This window comes from Lissotriton helveticus, chromosome 7 (genome assembly GCF_964261635.1).
Source record: "Lissotriton helveticus chromosome 7, aLisHel1.1, whole genome shotgun sequence".
NCBI lineage: Eukaryota > Metazoa > Chordata > Amphibia > Caudata > Salamandridae > Lissotriton > Lissotriton helveticus.
This window is the reverse complement of record NC_136068.1, coordinates 1409446491-1409462497: the sequence shown is the minus strand read 5'-3', so window position 1 is coordinate 1409462497 and position 16007 is coordinate 1409446491. Positions and strand designations below refer to the sequence as shown.

Sequence of the window (16007 nt, the reverse complement as noted above, 5' to 3'; positions counted from 1 at the left end):
AGTGCCTTGGGAGTGCTATATTGGGCTGGACTGTACTCCCAGGAGGTGAGGAGCGTGGGCGCTACTTTGCTGTGTGGGACTGTGTGCCTCTGGGCCCTAGCACCTTGTGAGTGCTGCATGTGGAGTGCCAGGAGAGAGAGGCGCTATCTTGTTGTCCCGGGAGAGCTACATTTCTATTGCCCAGGAGGTGAGGAGCGCTTTCTGTTGTCCTTGAAGCTTCTGGTGGGACCTAGTGCCTTGTGAGCGCTATATTCAAATTACTGGAGAAGAAGGAGTGTGTATCCAGCAGCCCTGTGCTGCTGCCGTGCTGTGAGTAAATCCCGGCGTGTGGGATTGACCCCCCACGCTCCTAAGATTGGTGGGAGCCTACCCCGCGCTTTTGTCGCATTTGTGCGTAATTTTATCACGGGTGCCCACCCGGTGTTTTCGCGGCGCTTTCCAGGCTTATTTTTGCTGGAGGGAGGTCTTTATGCAAATAAATAGCGGAAGCTCACGCAGCTTTTCTGCCGCTTTGTTGTGCTCCCCAGCAGGTGCCTACCACGCTTTATGCATATTTTATGAGCTGGTGCCCACCCCGCGTGTGAACAGGGAGAGCAGCTCCTTTGAAGATAAGGCAGGTGCTCACCCCGCTTGGTATTGCAAGTTTGGAGGGAGCCTACCCCTCATTGCCGCCGGAGATCACCCCTGCGGCCGTACCGCAGAGAGAGGAGCACGGAGGAGAAGATAGAAGGCAGGTACCTGCGCCTCATGGTGGGCGGGGCCTGCTGGTTCAGAGCCTCGGGGAAGCCATCTCCGCTTCCCTTTGCCTGAGGGAAGCCGTCTGGAGCCTTGCGGGCCCTGTATCAAAGTCCCGGGTCCCAGGAGGGGGCCCAGGTGAAGCCAAGTGAGGTACGGCGGATGGCGAGCGGGGCTCCAGAAGGTCAGTAAGAGCCCTGTGTGCGCCAACAAGAAGAGCCTGGGCCCGGCGGGAGCCGACCCCACCTGCGCGTGGCCTTGCCTGCAGGGAGAGAACGGGAGGAGAGGCTCCGGCCGGGCAGGGACTGCCGAGGCACATTGTTGGTGCCTGCCCTGCCCGCGGAGACGTCCGGAGCCTGCCCCAAGAGCCCGTTGAGTTGGGCATTGGGGAACTGGTGGAGGGGGCAACAGGGCACATGATTGGTGCCTGCCCCCGGTTGTCCTGCAAAGAGGACCAGAGTTGTCGCGTGAGCTTTCCCAGCTGCCCCGCTTAGCAGGGGGCAGCTGCAACGGGCATCCAGTTGGTGTAGGAGTCCCAGAGTGGGGCTTCAGGGGGCATCCTTGGAACTTCAGGGCCTCTAAAAAGGGAGACCCCAACAGGCCAGTGTTTTGGAAACGGTTGTGCATGTACAAGGTTCGCCCTTCTGACCGTAGGCCTAATGTATTTCCACGCTTAGAGTATTCCTGCAATGATGGTTTCATCGGATGCCTGATCTAATGTGTTTTCCTACCTACGGATGGTGCTTGACCTCATGTGATTTTACCTAGTGGGCTTATACCACTGCGAATGCACAATATGTTTTCATGCCTCATGTCATGCAACAATGTTTTACCCTATGCCTAGCCTGATAAAGGCCTTAGTTTATGTTAAGGGGGTATGCTTTATGCTTTGCCCACCAAGGTGGGCCCTATAATGCTGGTTTACTTTATGCATGCTTACTGCTATGATGTTTTTAAGACCTGATGTTTTCACTCCAGGCCTCCTACAAACGTGACTCATGCTAAGGAATGGTATGCCTAATGTGTGCTTTTGCTTTTACGCTACTAAGGATGCCTCTAGGTTCGAGTTGGCCTAACGCCTAGGGCGCTCGACCTCGGACCTGGGCATCTGGGTTCGAGCCTCGGTAACGACGCCAAAACCTCCTGTGATTCTGGGCAAATCACTAAATCTCCCCGTGCCTGAAATGAATGTGTGTCCGTCCTCATGTAACGTAACTGGTGATAGGTAAAGCGCTCTGATACCCGATTCGGTTCGGGTCTAGTTCGCGCTATATAAAACTCCGCAAAAAAACCCCCCAAAAAAAAACAGGTCTATGCCCCCTCTGATTTGTGCCCACGTTATGCTGCAGGATGTTCATCCTTTTATGCTGATGAGGAACACCCTAACGATGCCTAACGCCATGATGTATGCCTAACGTGTCTTTACACGAATGATATTGCACTTATGCTTTATCTGTTTTACTGCATAACGTGGCTACAGGCTAATGTGTCGTGCTAATGTGATTTATGCCCACAGGGTTGTGCCTGATGATAATCCTTTTGTGCTTATGGCAATGTTGCCAATGCTAACATGTTTAGGCCTAATGATCTTGTGCTAGCGGGTTGTTTCTAAGTTCAGGATTTTGCCAGGACTACTGTCCGTCATACCTTTGTTGCTCATGGACTTTGCCTTTATTTCTGGTATTTTGCGATGGTTCTGGAAGCAGCCCGATTGGCCCTGCCTTGTAAATTGTCCCGTGTAAATTGCTTCCCAGTGCCGGTTGGCACACTGTATATGCAACTGTGATTACATTCTGACGTGTTTATTTCACAATACACAAGTTATTTTCACCTAATCTGGTGTGGAGTCTCTTTTGTAGTGTGTCCAGTGTGTCGCCTGTGAGTGTGCTGCGCAGATGCTTTACACAATGCCTCCAAGTTTGGCCTACCCGCTCCGTACCACGCTACCCCGTTTCTAACACCTATTTGGACTTATCTCAATATTCTGGTCCTCGATATTTTTGACACAATATCTGTCAACACAATATTTGTGTTACCAATATCCTGTCACTAATCTTGAAAGGAGTGCGCACAAACCCAGAGAAGCTGAAATTGAGATCTGTCTTAAAATAATTTTGCATGCAGTGAAGTGCAAAAACTGAGATGGAAAAATAGACTTTAACAGCCAATAGTATTCGGTTAGAGAGAAATGATACTGTGGGTAAGCCTGCTTGCTAAACAAAACAATGGTTGAAAGTGGCAGATACACAGCCCACTGTGAGTATATTAGAGACAATAGATCTGTTTAACAACTCTCCTGTCAAAGCAAAGATCAAAAAAGAAAATTCAGTCAACAGATATCTCAAGGATTCTGGCTTTGTGAATGTCAGCTGCACCTGTGGCTCTTGCTATATCTTTGTTGTGTAATTCAAAGGTATTCCCAATTCTACACAGGTTAAATTCCCACATATTGAACTTGAGTTCCAATTACCTAAAAAGGGTGCACGAAATTTCCATAATTTGCTTTTGCATAGGTATGCCAAATGACAACGCAATTATGCATAATTACACATAAGGCAAATCGTTCATTTCGCTCTAAATTTTAGAGTGAAATACATCCTAACGTCTATTTTTTTGGCATAAGGATAGATTTAAATAAAATCAGCATGAACAGCTGTTCATGTTCTGTTGTTCTCTGTGTTCGAATTGTTCTAATCATGAAAAAGATATACTAAAAATGGTGAGAAATTATGCTAAGTGACATAGGGCCTCATGTAGGTAAATAGTATTTACCGATTCGTAAATACCGAATTTTACCGATTCGGTATTTACAAATCGGTAAATGCTATGTAGGTAAATACTCGGTAAAAATTACAGAATCGTTAAGATTCGGTAATTACCGAATCGGATTGCCATTGATTCCTATGGGCCTTGAGGCCCATAGGAATCAATGGCAATTACCGAATCGGTAAATACCGATTCAGTAAAATTACCGATTAGTCAAGGGTGGCAGGGTGGCACTTTGACACCATGTTGCACCACTGATCAGTGCTTGTGCTTGGGAATACCTTTGAATTACACAACAAAGATATAGCAAGAGCCACAGTTCCTGTGGGTCCAAAGGGTACTCTTTCTCTTCTTAAGGCACTGTAAACAGTGCCACAGGGCCTTAAGGATTCGTTATTTACCACCAACTATTAGTTGGTGGTAAATAACGAATACCTGTGTATATGCAAATCTGTGCATGTACAGCTGTGCCATGTGACACACATACATGCCCTTAGGGCATGTATGTGTGCCACATGGCACAGGTGTACATGTGGCACTGTTTACAGTGCCTTAAGAAGAGAGAGAGTACCCTTTGGACCCACAGGAACTGGGTAAAATACAATCAAAGAAACAAACAGTGTTCCCTGGGTAGTGTCTTTTCTATTCTAATTCTTACAAACAATCACATCATTTGGTTCTGGTTTATTTCTATGTCACAGTCAGTCTACCTCCCCCTGTGCCGCCCTTATATACGTTAGTAGAACCACAAATACAATCTCAGGTTAAAGAATAGTTATCCACAATGTTTATTAAAAAGATATTAAAAAAAAGAATTCAGATTCAAAACACATCACTTCATTGGTATAGGTAAGTTCTTCTTAATAAAGTGCCTAATGCTCATCAACAATTCATCACACAGGTTTTATCACAAAACATTATATTAAAAAATGTAATTAAAAGGTTATATTTATCCCAACAAGGTTGTTTACAGTGCCACCTACATCTCAAATTACAGATTCGGTAAATACCAATTCGGTAAATTACAGAATCGGTAAATTTACAGAATCTGTCATTTTAAGGCCCCTACATCTCAAACTCCAAATACCGCTCGATTTCGGCCGTTACCGACCGGTATTTGGCCACCTACATATGGCCCATAATGGCGTAATTTCGGGAATTTCATGTAACAAGCATAAGAAGATATTACCTAAATTATGCAAATTATGCAGGCTTAATTTAAATTTCTCCTAGGCCTTGTCAGCAGCAAAAGTCTGAGTCACTGATCTATCTTTTCACTTATTAATTAGGCTTGCTTTCTTGGAAGTTCAGCTCTTTATGGCATAACAACAAATATAATAACTGCAAATATTATACTACATATGTATTTATAAATCACTTCTTGACATTTTTCTCCATCTTGTAGCACCTATTAACCATTATTGTCAATGGATATTTTTGGCTCTGCAATATTCTGTCTGTGAAATATCCAAGCTAGAGGCTGGGATATTTTAAAAAGATATACTTTTCAGGAGAATCATTATTAAGCAGTACCCACCTCATCGCAGGTATGTCTTCTATTATCTGCTGAAGTGTCCATTAGTGCACTTTACCATCAACTATAACAATGTACTGTTTAACTACATTTTATCTCGTACTACGATGAGGTCAGTGGACCACTCCCAGCTGCCTCTCAGCTCCTTGAATGTGGTGCCCATCATGCAGACATGCAGTTCAAGGTCACACAGGGATTATCGTCACCTATGTGTCCAACTCCATAAAAAAATGCAGAAGGAGAGACAACCATTTCCACCACCCCCTAAGATCTTCTAGAATAAAAGGTCCACCTGCCCCTTCACATCAAGTAGAGGAACCGCTTTTTCAACACGCCTCTCCCCTCAGGTCTTCAAGAAGAAAAGGCCCACTTGGCCCTTCACCTAAAGGAGAGCAATACCATTTCCGCCACTCCCCTCTGATCTTCCAAAAGAAAACGCCCACCTTGCCCTTCATCAAAGAATTGTAACCTGCCAAAGGCCTACCAGTAAGACAATCCTGCAAGGGCCTCGGGCTTTTATGGTCAGGGACTACCGACCATCCCCCTCCCCGTCTTGTGCACCCCCACAATTACTAGAAATTGGACAAGAGAGGAGCTTCTTTGGAAGGCGCGGGGTCTCATGACCCCCCCAGCCGTATTTATTAAAACATGAAAACATATTAAAAATTTGAAATAAACAATATTTACACAAGCATTTATGCAGAGAAATCTACTGACATTAGATTACAAACAATGTAGACAGGTATGAAAGGGCTAACCTTAACAAATGTCAAATACAGCGTGTTTCCTAACCGAATCTAACATGTCACACTTATGAATTTTTCTGCATATCCTATTTTTGGGCCTACAGCAAGGTCGCTAACCGGTGTCAAATCCTTATCAGCCAGCTACACCCTCACGTTTACCGACAGGGTACTTCCCCCCCCTCCCGGTTACCCCGTACGCTCCATATACTCCGTTAACCAGAAGGGGGGCCCTTGCACTCTGCGCCGTTTAATGACATCATAGTGCAAGTGCGGGGTGGCTAACCAGCCCAAAGAAAGCGTGACTCCCCCTCCCCCGCACCCATCCAACCAAGCGGATGTACCACCTCTGGAGTTCTAGGAGAGACCAGTTGTCCCTCCCCCTGGGCGACCCCATTCAAGAATGGCGCTGTCCCCTAAGGACCTTAAATTGACTGCTCACCGATCATGACCTTACCGCCTGACCAAGGACTATCAATAACTACGACAATTATGTTACCTGTAAATGGGAAAAAGGCCTAAGGAAAAAATTCACACCAAAACACGTTATCGTGAAAACAAGCATAAAATTGATACTACAACCTGTCTTCCTACAGAGCAAGACCTCACGGGTTGCCATGTGCTCATGAAACTCCCAGTGTACCACTTATACTGCAAGCCTCTCTTGTGCAGCCTCAACTGCAAGTCAATGCCTGGCAATTTCGTACTCCCTTTCAGTAATATCTTTGAGTGTGTACAAAAGCTGCAATTTAAAAAAGAATTTAGGAATAATAAAGACAAAGACAACAAAAGAGTTCTCGATTCTGTCTAATCCTGCGGACCTGAACATCCCCAAAAACATGAGGCGCGCTTTCGAATTTCTTTTCTAATGAATGTGGCAGTCACCCCCCCTAAGAGGAATGTAAAGCTTGAAAGTAGCCTGTGCAGTGTGTGCATTAATGTGTTAGGAGGTGCAGTAGCTGGAGGGAACGAGTATTCATATTTTAAGGTCTGATCTCGAATCCCTTTGGAATCTAATTTTAGAGGGGAATTCGCAGCGAGGACAGATTCCTGCCTGGGTATGAACTAGCAGTAACAGGTTCTAAAACCCTCTTTAGACATTGGCCGTGGCAGAAGTTCAATATTCATCCTGCGTTGTGCAGTGTCCTAGTGAGAGAGAGGCAACCAATATACAACAAAACTTCACGTTTCGATTCCTCTGAATTTAAATTCACCTGGTTAAATTCCTTGCTTCTTTCTGCACAGACTATCTAGCTTCCTAGTATTGGGTGCGAAATTCCAATTTTGAAAAGACACGCCTTTCTCGTAGATCAAAAGGAGTAAATGACACATTATTGTCAACTGAGATGTCTTTAACATTTTTGATTAGACAAACATTCTAAAATTTGGCCGATCTGTGCAATCTAACCAGTTGAACGTTTTTAGGATCTTGGGGCCTCATTTATGAAAAGTGACACATCGCTGCGTGAAAGCAGCGATGCGTCTCTTCTCAGTGCGCACTCTTTGCGACATACCTGATGCGTCATATTTAATGTATGATGCATCATGTCGCAAGGAGTTACAGATACGTCAGTATTTCTGACGTATCTGTAAGCGCAAAAGTGACGCATTGCTGGAGTGTGTCACAAAAGTGACGCAACTCCAGCAATGCATCCTTTCACATGGGGCAAGCCCCATGTGAAAGAGCTTGCGTAAGTCTTACGCCTGCTGTGAGGCAGGCGCAAGATTTTGACGCAACAGCGTCCTAGAAGTGACGCAGTGAAATCTCATAGATTTCACTGCGTCACTTCTACGAGGCTTTTTGCGGGAGAACGCCCCCCCCTGCATACATTATACCTGGCGCAGGTATAATGTGGCGCAGGGGTTTACAAAGTGTCGCATCTACCTAGATGCGTCACTTTGTAAATATGGTGCAACAAGGCACATTATTTACGCTGCTGGTGCGTCACAAAAAGTGACGCACCGGCGGCGTAAAAGTGACGCACGGCCTCATAAATGAGGCCCTTGGACTTTCTGGAGTCCATTACATGGCATTGGAGAATGCCCATTACCCTTTGTGGCGCTATAAGTGGTGCAGATGTAGTAATGGGAGATACCAAGGAATCAGCGCCCAGACTGTGTCCCAGTGTCCCCAGAGAGCGCAGGTCCGCCCCTGCATACAGATCCATCCGAGGACAGTGCTCCTTGCAACATGGTCCACTTTGCCACTACCCAATGACGCCTAGTAGAGAAAACCAGGGAGTACACATCAGTCAAAGACAAGCATTGGCATAGCCAATAGGTCTCGTGTCTGGGACCTTATAAGTATTTTGTTTTGCAGCACAATATACTTGTAACTAAATACTTATAAGGTCCCACAAGCGAGACCTATTGGCTATGCCAATGCTTGTCTGCCAAGTTGCTGATAAGAGCCCCAGCTGAGGCTGGTACAGAGAGTGGGGGGGAAGGGAGGGCTTCACGAGTCATGACGCCGTGACCCTGGGAGTGCTGCGCTTTTCTGAGAGCAAGTAAACATTCATAGTTGAAGTTCTCTCTGCACTGAGAGGCATTACGGGCGTCTTTGCACAAATGACCTGTTTTTCTTGGTAAAGAAGCTTCCTTCACAGCGTCTTGACTGAGACTAGCGAGTGACTGTTCGCACTGTCAGTGATGGCGTCCATTACCTGCAGCAGAGCTGTGAGGCAGACTCACACTGTACAATGTGCGATGACACCGCATTTCTTGAGGCTAGATTTCCACAGGTAATTGGCATTTCAACTTCGGTGGTCAAATTACCCCATTTAAGACTTTAAACACGTTTGGTATTCACAAAAAATATTGGTGCCCAGGGCGGGAAGCAGTCTGGAGCCCATGCAAATGTTCTGATCTCACTTGTTAATTTGAAGTACCCTGGGCACAATTACAAGACTCAAGAAAGCTACAAAAAATCGGAAACTGTTTCTTTTACTCAATGGAGATGTACTTTTCTGAGATCTTTGTAGATTGCTTTCTCTTTTCGGGATTCACCGAATGTGGGGGTGGGGGCCTGAAGGAGGAGGGGGTGCAAGGGATGAGGGAACACGGCCGAGGGAAGCTGGCTGGGGAGGGGGAGGAGAAATACAAGGAAGAATAGGGGAGGAGAAGCCGAGAAGCCGCAGAGCGCACGCTGGGCGAAGCCCTTTGATGTGCTCTGCGGCAAGATGCAATTAGGAGGGAGGGAGGCTGATGCGCGTTCATGTTGATCACGTGGTTCACGTGAACTTCGTGAAAACGCCAGGCAAAAAGCTGGTGGTTTCACGAGCAGTTTGAGCACTTGAATTCTCGTTCCTCAATGCGCTTGCGCGCATTTAAGGTCACGAGACCTAAAAAATTAATGCTGTTAGCTGGTGAATGCTGGGTGACAGCCTGGTAAACCGCAGTAGACAGGATGCCCAGTATATCCAATACTATATAGCAGCTGTCATAGTACAGCTATGTCCCAGTCATGGTTAGTTATGCAACGGGAATAGGCTATTTCACTCTTCAGAGTTGCTCATCCATATACTAAACTTTAATTGGCCAGATTGAAACTACAAATAATCAGAGTGAATATTCCCTATCATGTCTGCTGCTGACTCTACCTCCAAATACCATGCTCCAGTGCCAGTCCTCTCCTTCGAAGTGGTACATTTGTCAATGCGGAGCACCTGCCAGAGTGGGGCATCACTTCTTGGGATGCAGGATGCTTTACCTACGTTGATAGTCCCCAAATCGCAGAAAGTAGAGTGGCTCATCCTGGTTACCTATTTAAAGGGAGAGATGATTAGTCAAATGCTTCGTGCTCAGACACGCCTACTTCTATTAGTAAGACACTTGTGTATCTTTAAATCCTCTGACAGACAAAGAGCACATAAGACCACAACCCTAAATAGACCTCCATCTGGAGGAACGTGTGGGGAAGGGAAGATTCCTGGTCAAAGAAAATCCTCCAAAGCCATAGCACCATTCCATCTAATGACGACATGAGTGCTTGTGAGCTAGACTGTATTATGATTTATCATTGCAGTGCTTTGATACCCCTAGAGGCTTTTAAGTGCTTTGTGAATAACATGGAGGAAAAACAACGGATAAGTCACCGTGTTCAATCTTACCATAATCGAGCCATTGGACGGTTCTGGTGACCTGATAAGCCACAGTACCCAAGACAGGGAGTTTGGTACAGGTCACCGCCACCACAAAGGGGCGTTACTGGTCCTTTAGGGAAGTATCAGACTTTCTTATTTATTTTACACATCCGTTTGTTTGGAACTCTGTACATCATTGTAATCGGATCATCATGTGAAACACTAACTCACATAACATCAGCCCAAACTCGTTTTACATCTACAATACAATATGGCCTCGAACACTAAACATATCTCCTACATGTTTTATTATTAGAACCCTTATTTTTAAATCCTGTTGTATCCGTGATCAGTTGTAAAGGATATAGTGAAAAGCAAATGAAAATTGTTTGTATGAATTACATATGCGATCTTGTGTAAATTACGTATCCGATCCTGTAATAAAACTATGTACGAACTACAGCTTTTTAATTTTTTTGCCATCCACGCTTTAATATATTTCACCTTTACACATTGAATTCATCTTGCAGCTCGTGGACTACAGAGTGGAGTTCAGCAAATGGTGGGTGACGGAGTTTAAGACCATCAAGTTTCCCTCCCAAGGCACCGTCTTTGACTACTACCTTGACCCGGAAACAAAGAAGTTTGAGCCCTGGTCCAAGCTCATTCCCAAATTTGAATTTGATCCAGATATGCCATTACAGGTTTGTGAAAGTCAATTGCTTTATAATTAAAATAAAAGAATACTTAATTTTCCCACAGCTGAGTGAGCTAATGTTCATTAATATTCGGAATGAGAACACCGAGGCGTGTTAATAGGGGTGAGGCTTTAATATTAACACAATGTTCCTTTGAAGTCCATTGGCAGGATTGTCTCGATTACACCGCTGTAGATAAAACAGATTGTGGGTGATGGAAAGTCATTATCATTCGAGGACCTGTCGGCGGCCAAATGAATGGCTAGGATCTATCCAGCTCCAAGAGGAAAGAGGTCGTCAACGCTGATGCCTTCATTAACTCTTGAACTGCCGCTGGATGCACTATTGCTAGAATCTGAGAGGAGGGAATTGAAAACGAAATGGTTTTTAACATGGCATGGCTATGTAGAAGACTTACCTAGAGAAAGACTATATTGTGTGTTGTCTATTCACTCCCAGTGGCTCAATCCCAAATGAGATCAGCAATCAGCACCAGCAGGTGTCCGACCACTCATGGGTGCACATTTCCAACTTTAGGAATTCCCAAAAGTTTTTCAGGTTGCAGGTTTCCAGAAGTTCTCCTAGACATCTTTCTTTCATTCTGTTTCTGCATGCAAGAATGTGCCCAAGCTAGTTATTAGTTAAATTAGTGTTTCCATTGGAAATGCCTTTTTAGGTTTCGCCTAGGCAGCGCATGCGCTGTCTCGGCGAGAGATGCTGTATACAGTATAATGGGGGAAGTTCCGCCCACTTTAAGGCCATAAATGTGATTGGCTACAATGAAAAATTCTGCATTTTGTTTGGTTTTTGGCATCTTAGTCCCGCTTCCTGACTGCCATGGCGTCATTTTCCCTCTTCTGAGGTTATCAGCCCCTTTACTAGTAAAACCGTTTAGTTTCCCTGTCTCTCTCCGTTCCCTGCAGTCTGTAACTTTTTGTACCACAACCATCCGCCCACCCCGTCCCGTTCGTGCCTACTTTCATGCCAGCACTTCCATTTAAAATGCAATAGGTCTCAGGTCAATCCGAGCCCTATTGCATTTTCAATGCTTGTTTGTCCTGTGATTGGTTGGTGACTTTGCACTATAATTTGCCTGGTCTGTCCTGATGGCATGCGCAATACAAACACGCTGCCTTATATTCTACGAATGCTGCATTTTCTTAATTCTTACTCCAATCCACGAAGCTTTGGTGGCGATGAAATAGTGCTGGCATATTTATTATATCAGGAAGGGAAACGGCTCACGCATTCATATATTTACATTTGATTATTTACGCCACATGGTGCCGCTTCAAAAATGCACACAATGCTAACATGTCTCACGCGTAACTATAATTTGACATACTGTACACGCGAGAATGCTTCTTATAGCTATATAACGCGAACACCAGCTATATTAGGCAAGGACGTGGTTTTTTTTAAGTCACAGGATGTTGAGCGGATGCCAGGCTCGAACTTGCTTTCTCAGTCTTGAAGATCGGTAGCACACAATGAAGCACCCCGCCCACGCTGGGAGATCCATCAACCACACTTGAGGCGGAGCTGTTTCCCTCCTGTTAATTAGTACTATTTTCATGAATAAAGACCTGAGTGTTCTAATTGCAATTTAGACCCATTGTTGGCCGACACTTGCAGGCAGCAGCTTACAAAACCTCTGAGTTTTGCAGAGAAAATGGGGGTTTAACAAGCCAGGTGTACGTTTTCTTTTGGTCTTCGATTTCAACATAATTAAAAAATATATATTCTTTTTACCACAATCAAATCGCAAAGTCTAGTATTTTAATTAATATTTTGAGTTAGCATTTCACTGTTACTAAATACTTCATTTCATGATAACTGGAACAAAATAAACTTGTATTGTAAAAAAAATATTTAACCCGTAATGTAGTCCTGTATTGCTGTTTCTGGGTTGTAGCGACTTTTACGAGACACTCTGCTTTTGAGTTTGTCGTTTATGATATCCTCTGAACCTCTCAATGGCAGTGAAGATTCCTACATATGTTACTCACTCTGTACCCTCTAGACACAGGCTAAATGTTTTTGCAGACTTGCATTTAAAACCAAACAACCAAAATTACAGATTAATATGTGTCCAATTGATGACCCCCAACATCAATCAATCAATCAATCTATTTGTAGAGCGCGCTATTTACCCATGAGGGGCTCAAGGCGCTGAGGGGGGAGGGGGAGGGGAAGCTTCGCTACTGTTCGAAGAGCCAGGTCTTGAGGAGTCTTCTGAAGGCGAGTAGGTCTTCGGTCTGCCGTAGGTGGGTAGGAAGGGTGTTCCAGGCCTTGGCGGCGAGGTAGGAGAAGAATCTGCCGCCTGAGGTTGTTCGTTGGATGCGGGGGACGGCGGCGAGGGCGTGGCTGGCGAAGCGGAGCTGGCGGCGAGGGGTGTGGAAGCTATGTCTGCTGTTCAGGTAGGCTGGTCCGGCGTTGTGGAGTGCTTTGTGTGCGTGGGCGAGGAGTTTGAAGGTGATCCTCATGTCGACGGGGAGCCAGTGTAGGTTTCTCAGGTGGGGGGGTGATGTGGCTGCGGTGGGGGACGTTGATGATCAGTCGGGCGGAGGCATTTTGGATGCGCTGTAGTCGTCGTAGGTGTTTGGCTGGGATTCCGGCGTAGAGTGCGTTGCCATAGTTCAGCCTGCTGCTGACGAGGGCCTGTGTCACCGTTCTTCTTGTTTCGGTGGGGATTCACTTGTAGATCCTGCGGAGCATGCAGAGGGTGTTGTAGCAGGAGGAGGAGACGGCGTTGACCTGTTTGGACATGGAGAGGGAGGAGTCGAGGATGAATCCAATATTGCGTGCGTGGTCGCTGGGTGTCGGTGCTGTCCCCAGAGTGGTTGGCCAGCAGGAATCGTCCCAGGCTGAGGGGTTGGGTCCGAGGATGAGGACCTCCCTCTTGTCCGAGTTCAGTTTCAGACGGCTGCTCCTCATCCAGTCGGCGATGGCCTTCTTTCGGTCGTGGATGTTGGTTTTGGCGGTGAGTGGGTCCTTGGTGAGGGAGAGGATGAGCTGAGTGTCGTCAGCGTAGGAGATGATGTTGAGGTTGTGGTGGCGGGCCACTTGTGCAAGGGGGGCCATGTAGATGTTGAACAGCATCGGGCTGAGGGAGGAGCCCTGGGAGACGCCGCAGATGATGTCGGTGGCTTCGGATCGGAAAGGTGGGAGGCGGACGCTCTGGGATCTGTCGGAGAGAAAGGATGTGGTCCAGTGGAGGGCCTTCTCTTGGATACCGGCTTCTTGGAGGCGTGTTTTTAGAGTGCAATGGCAGACCGCGTCGAAGGCGGCCGAGAGGTCCAGGAGGATGAGGGCAGATGTTTTGCCGTTGTCTAATTGGCGCCTGATGTCGTCTGTGGCAGCGATGAGGGCTGTCTCAGTGCTGTTGTTTAGTCTGAAACCGGATTGGGATAGGTCCAGGATGTTGTTGTCTTCGAGGTGGCGGGTCAGTTGCATGTTGACGATTTTCTCGATGACCTTCGCCGGGAACGGGAGCAGGGAGATGGGCCGGAAGTTCTTGAGGTCCTTGGGGTCCGCCTTGGGCTTTTGATTTTGGCGTGCTTCCAGCTTTCCGGGAATGTCGCTGTTTCAAAGGAGATATTGATGATCTTCCGAAGTTGGGGTGCGATGGCTGCCTCTGCCTTGTTAAATATGTGGTGTGGGCATGGGTCTGTCGGCAATCCTGAGTGGATGGAGTTCATGACCTTGCATGTCTTGACGTCACTGACGTTGGACCAGGAGGTCAGGCGGTTGGTGCTGTTGGTGTTCGGGAGAGGGGTGGAGCCTGGCGTGGTCGGTTGGTCGTGGTGTTGAACCCTTCGTGGATGTCGGCGATCTTGCAATGGAAGAAGATGGCCAGTGAGTCGCACAGTTCCTGTGAGGGCGGGATGTCGTTGGTGTTGGCGCTGGGGTTGGAGAGTTCTTTTACAATACGGAAGAGCTCTTTGCTGTCGTGTGCATTGTTATCCAGGCGGTCTTTGAAGGAGGATCTCTTGGCTGATCTGATGAGGTGGTGGTGTCTGCGGGTGGAGTCCTTGAGGGCTGCGTGGTTGTCCGGTGTGCGTTCGTGGAGCCATTTCTTCTCCAGTTTCTAGCATGCGCGCTTGGAGGCCAGGAGGTCGTCGGTGAACCAGGTGGCTCTCTTGCTGGCGTGGTTGTTGGAGGGTTTCTTCAGTGGGGCGAGGGTGTTGGCGCAGTCGTTGATCCACTGTCTGAGGTTGCGGGCTGCGGCGTCTGGGTTGGTGGGGTCGGTGCGTGGGTTCTTGGAGAGGGTGGTGATCAGTTGATATTCAGTGACTTTGCTCCTGCAGCGGCGAGACAGCTGTTGGGTGCGATGGTGCGTGGTTGGTTTTTTGAAGGTGAAGTGGGTGCTTGTGGAGAAGCTGGCATCCAGCGTGTGGCTGGCAGCGCGGGTGGGCGCGGTGACGAGTTGTCTGAGGCGAAGGTTGGTGAGGTTGTCGATCAGCATGGAGGAGTTGGCGTCGTTGTTGTTCTCGAGGTGGAAGTTCAGGTCTCCGAGGAGGATGTAGTCCGTGGAGGCGAGTGCGTGGGTGCTGGCGAGGTCGGCGATGGAGTCGCTGAAGTGGGCCCGGGGACCGGGGGGTCTGTAGATGAGAGTTCCTCTGAGGGTGGTGTTGGGGTCGGTGTGGATCCGGAAGTGCAGGTGTTCGGCGGTGTTGAGGGAGTCGTGTGCGTGGGTGGTGACCTTGAGGGTGGACTCGTGGACGATGGCTATTCCTCCTCCGATGCCGTTGCCGCGGTCCCTGCGGGTGATCTTGTATCCGTCTGGGATGGCTACTGCGATGTCTGGTGCAGAGGAGTCATTCCACCATGTCTCGGTCAGGAAGGATACGTCCGGGCCTGTGGTGTCGAGCAGGTCCCAGAGCTCGATGGCGTGTTTGCGTGCAGAGCGGGTGTTGAGGAGTATGCAGCGGAGGTGGTTGGGTCTGGTTCTTGGTGGTTTGATGGTTCTGTCGCAGGTGAATCTGCAGCTGCGGCAGGAGAAGGGTCCATGGGTGTGTTTCGGGGCGGCCTGGTTGCAGCGTTGGTCTCGGCCGGTGTTGAGAGCGTGGAGGGAGTCGGCGTCGTAGCTGAGTCTGGGTCGGGTGCGGTGGGGGGGCGTGGGGGCCAGGGGTTCTGGAGTTGGGTGCGGCCCAGGCGTGGACGGGCGCGGACGGGCGCAGACAGGCTTGCCTTAGGTGCAACAGCGGCGCGCCCGCTGAGCGCGGCCGCTTAGCGGCCGCGTAGCGGCTTCCATATAAAGGGATGTGGGGGGAGGAGCAGCTGGGAGGCGGGAGCATGGCGGCGAATGGGATTACAGGTGGACGGGGCCGCAGGGACACAGCGGCAGGAAAAACGGGTGGGGGCCGCGGGAGAACTGGGCACAGGAAGGATAAAACAAGTTTAGGCAAGAAAACAAGTACAGGCACAGAGGAATAAAAACAAGTCT

At 47.8% G+C, this 16007-nt stretch overlaps 1 protein-coding gene across 1 annotated transcript in view; it reads left to right on the top strand.

The window, feature by feature from the left end:
- DNAH9 (dynein axonemal heavy chain 9) overlaps positions 1 to 16007 on the top strand; it is a 1695107-nt gene that overhangs the window by 756448 nt on the left and 922652 nt on the right. Inside the window, exon 37 of the mRNA XM_078654721.1 lies at positions 10391 to 10564. Within this exon, the coding sequence (XP_078510847.1) occupies positions 10391 to 10564 (174 nt within the window). The remainder of the gene's footprint in view (positions 1 to 10390; positions 10565 to 16007) is intronic.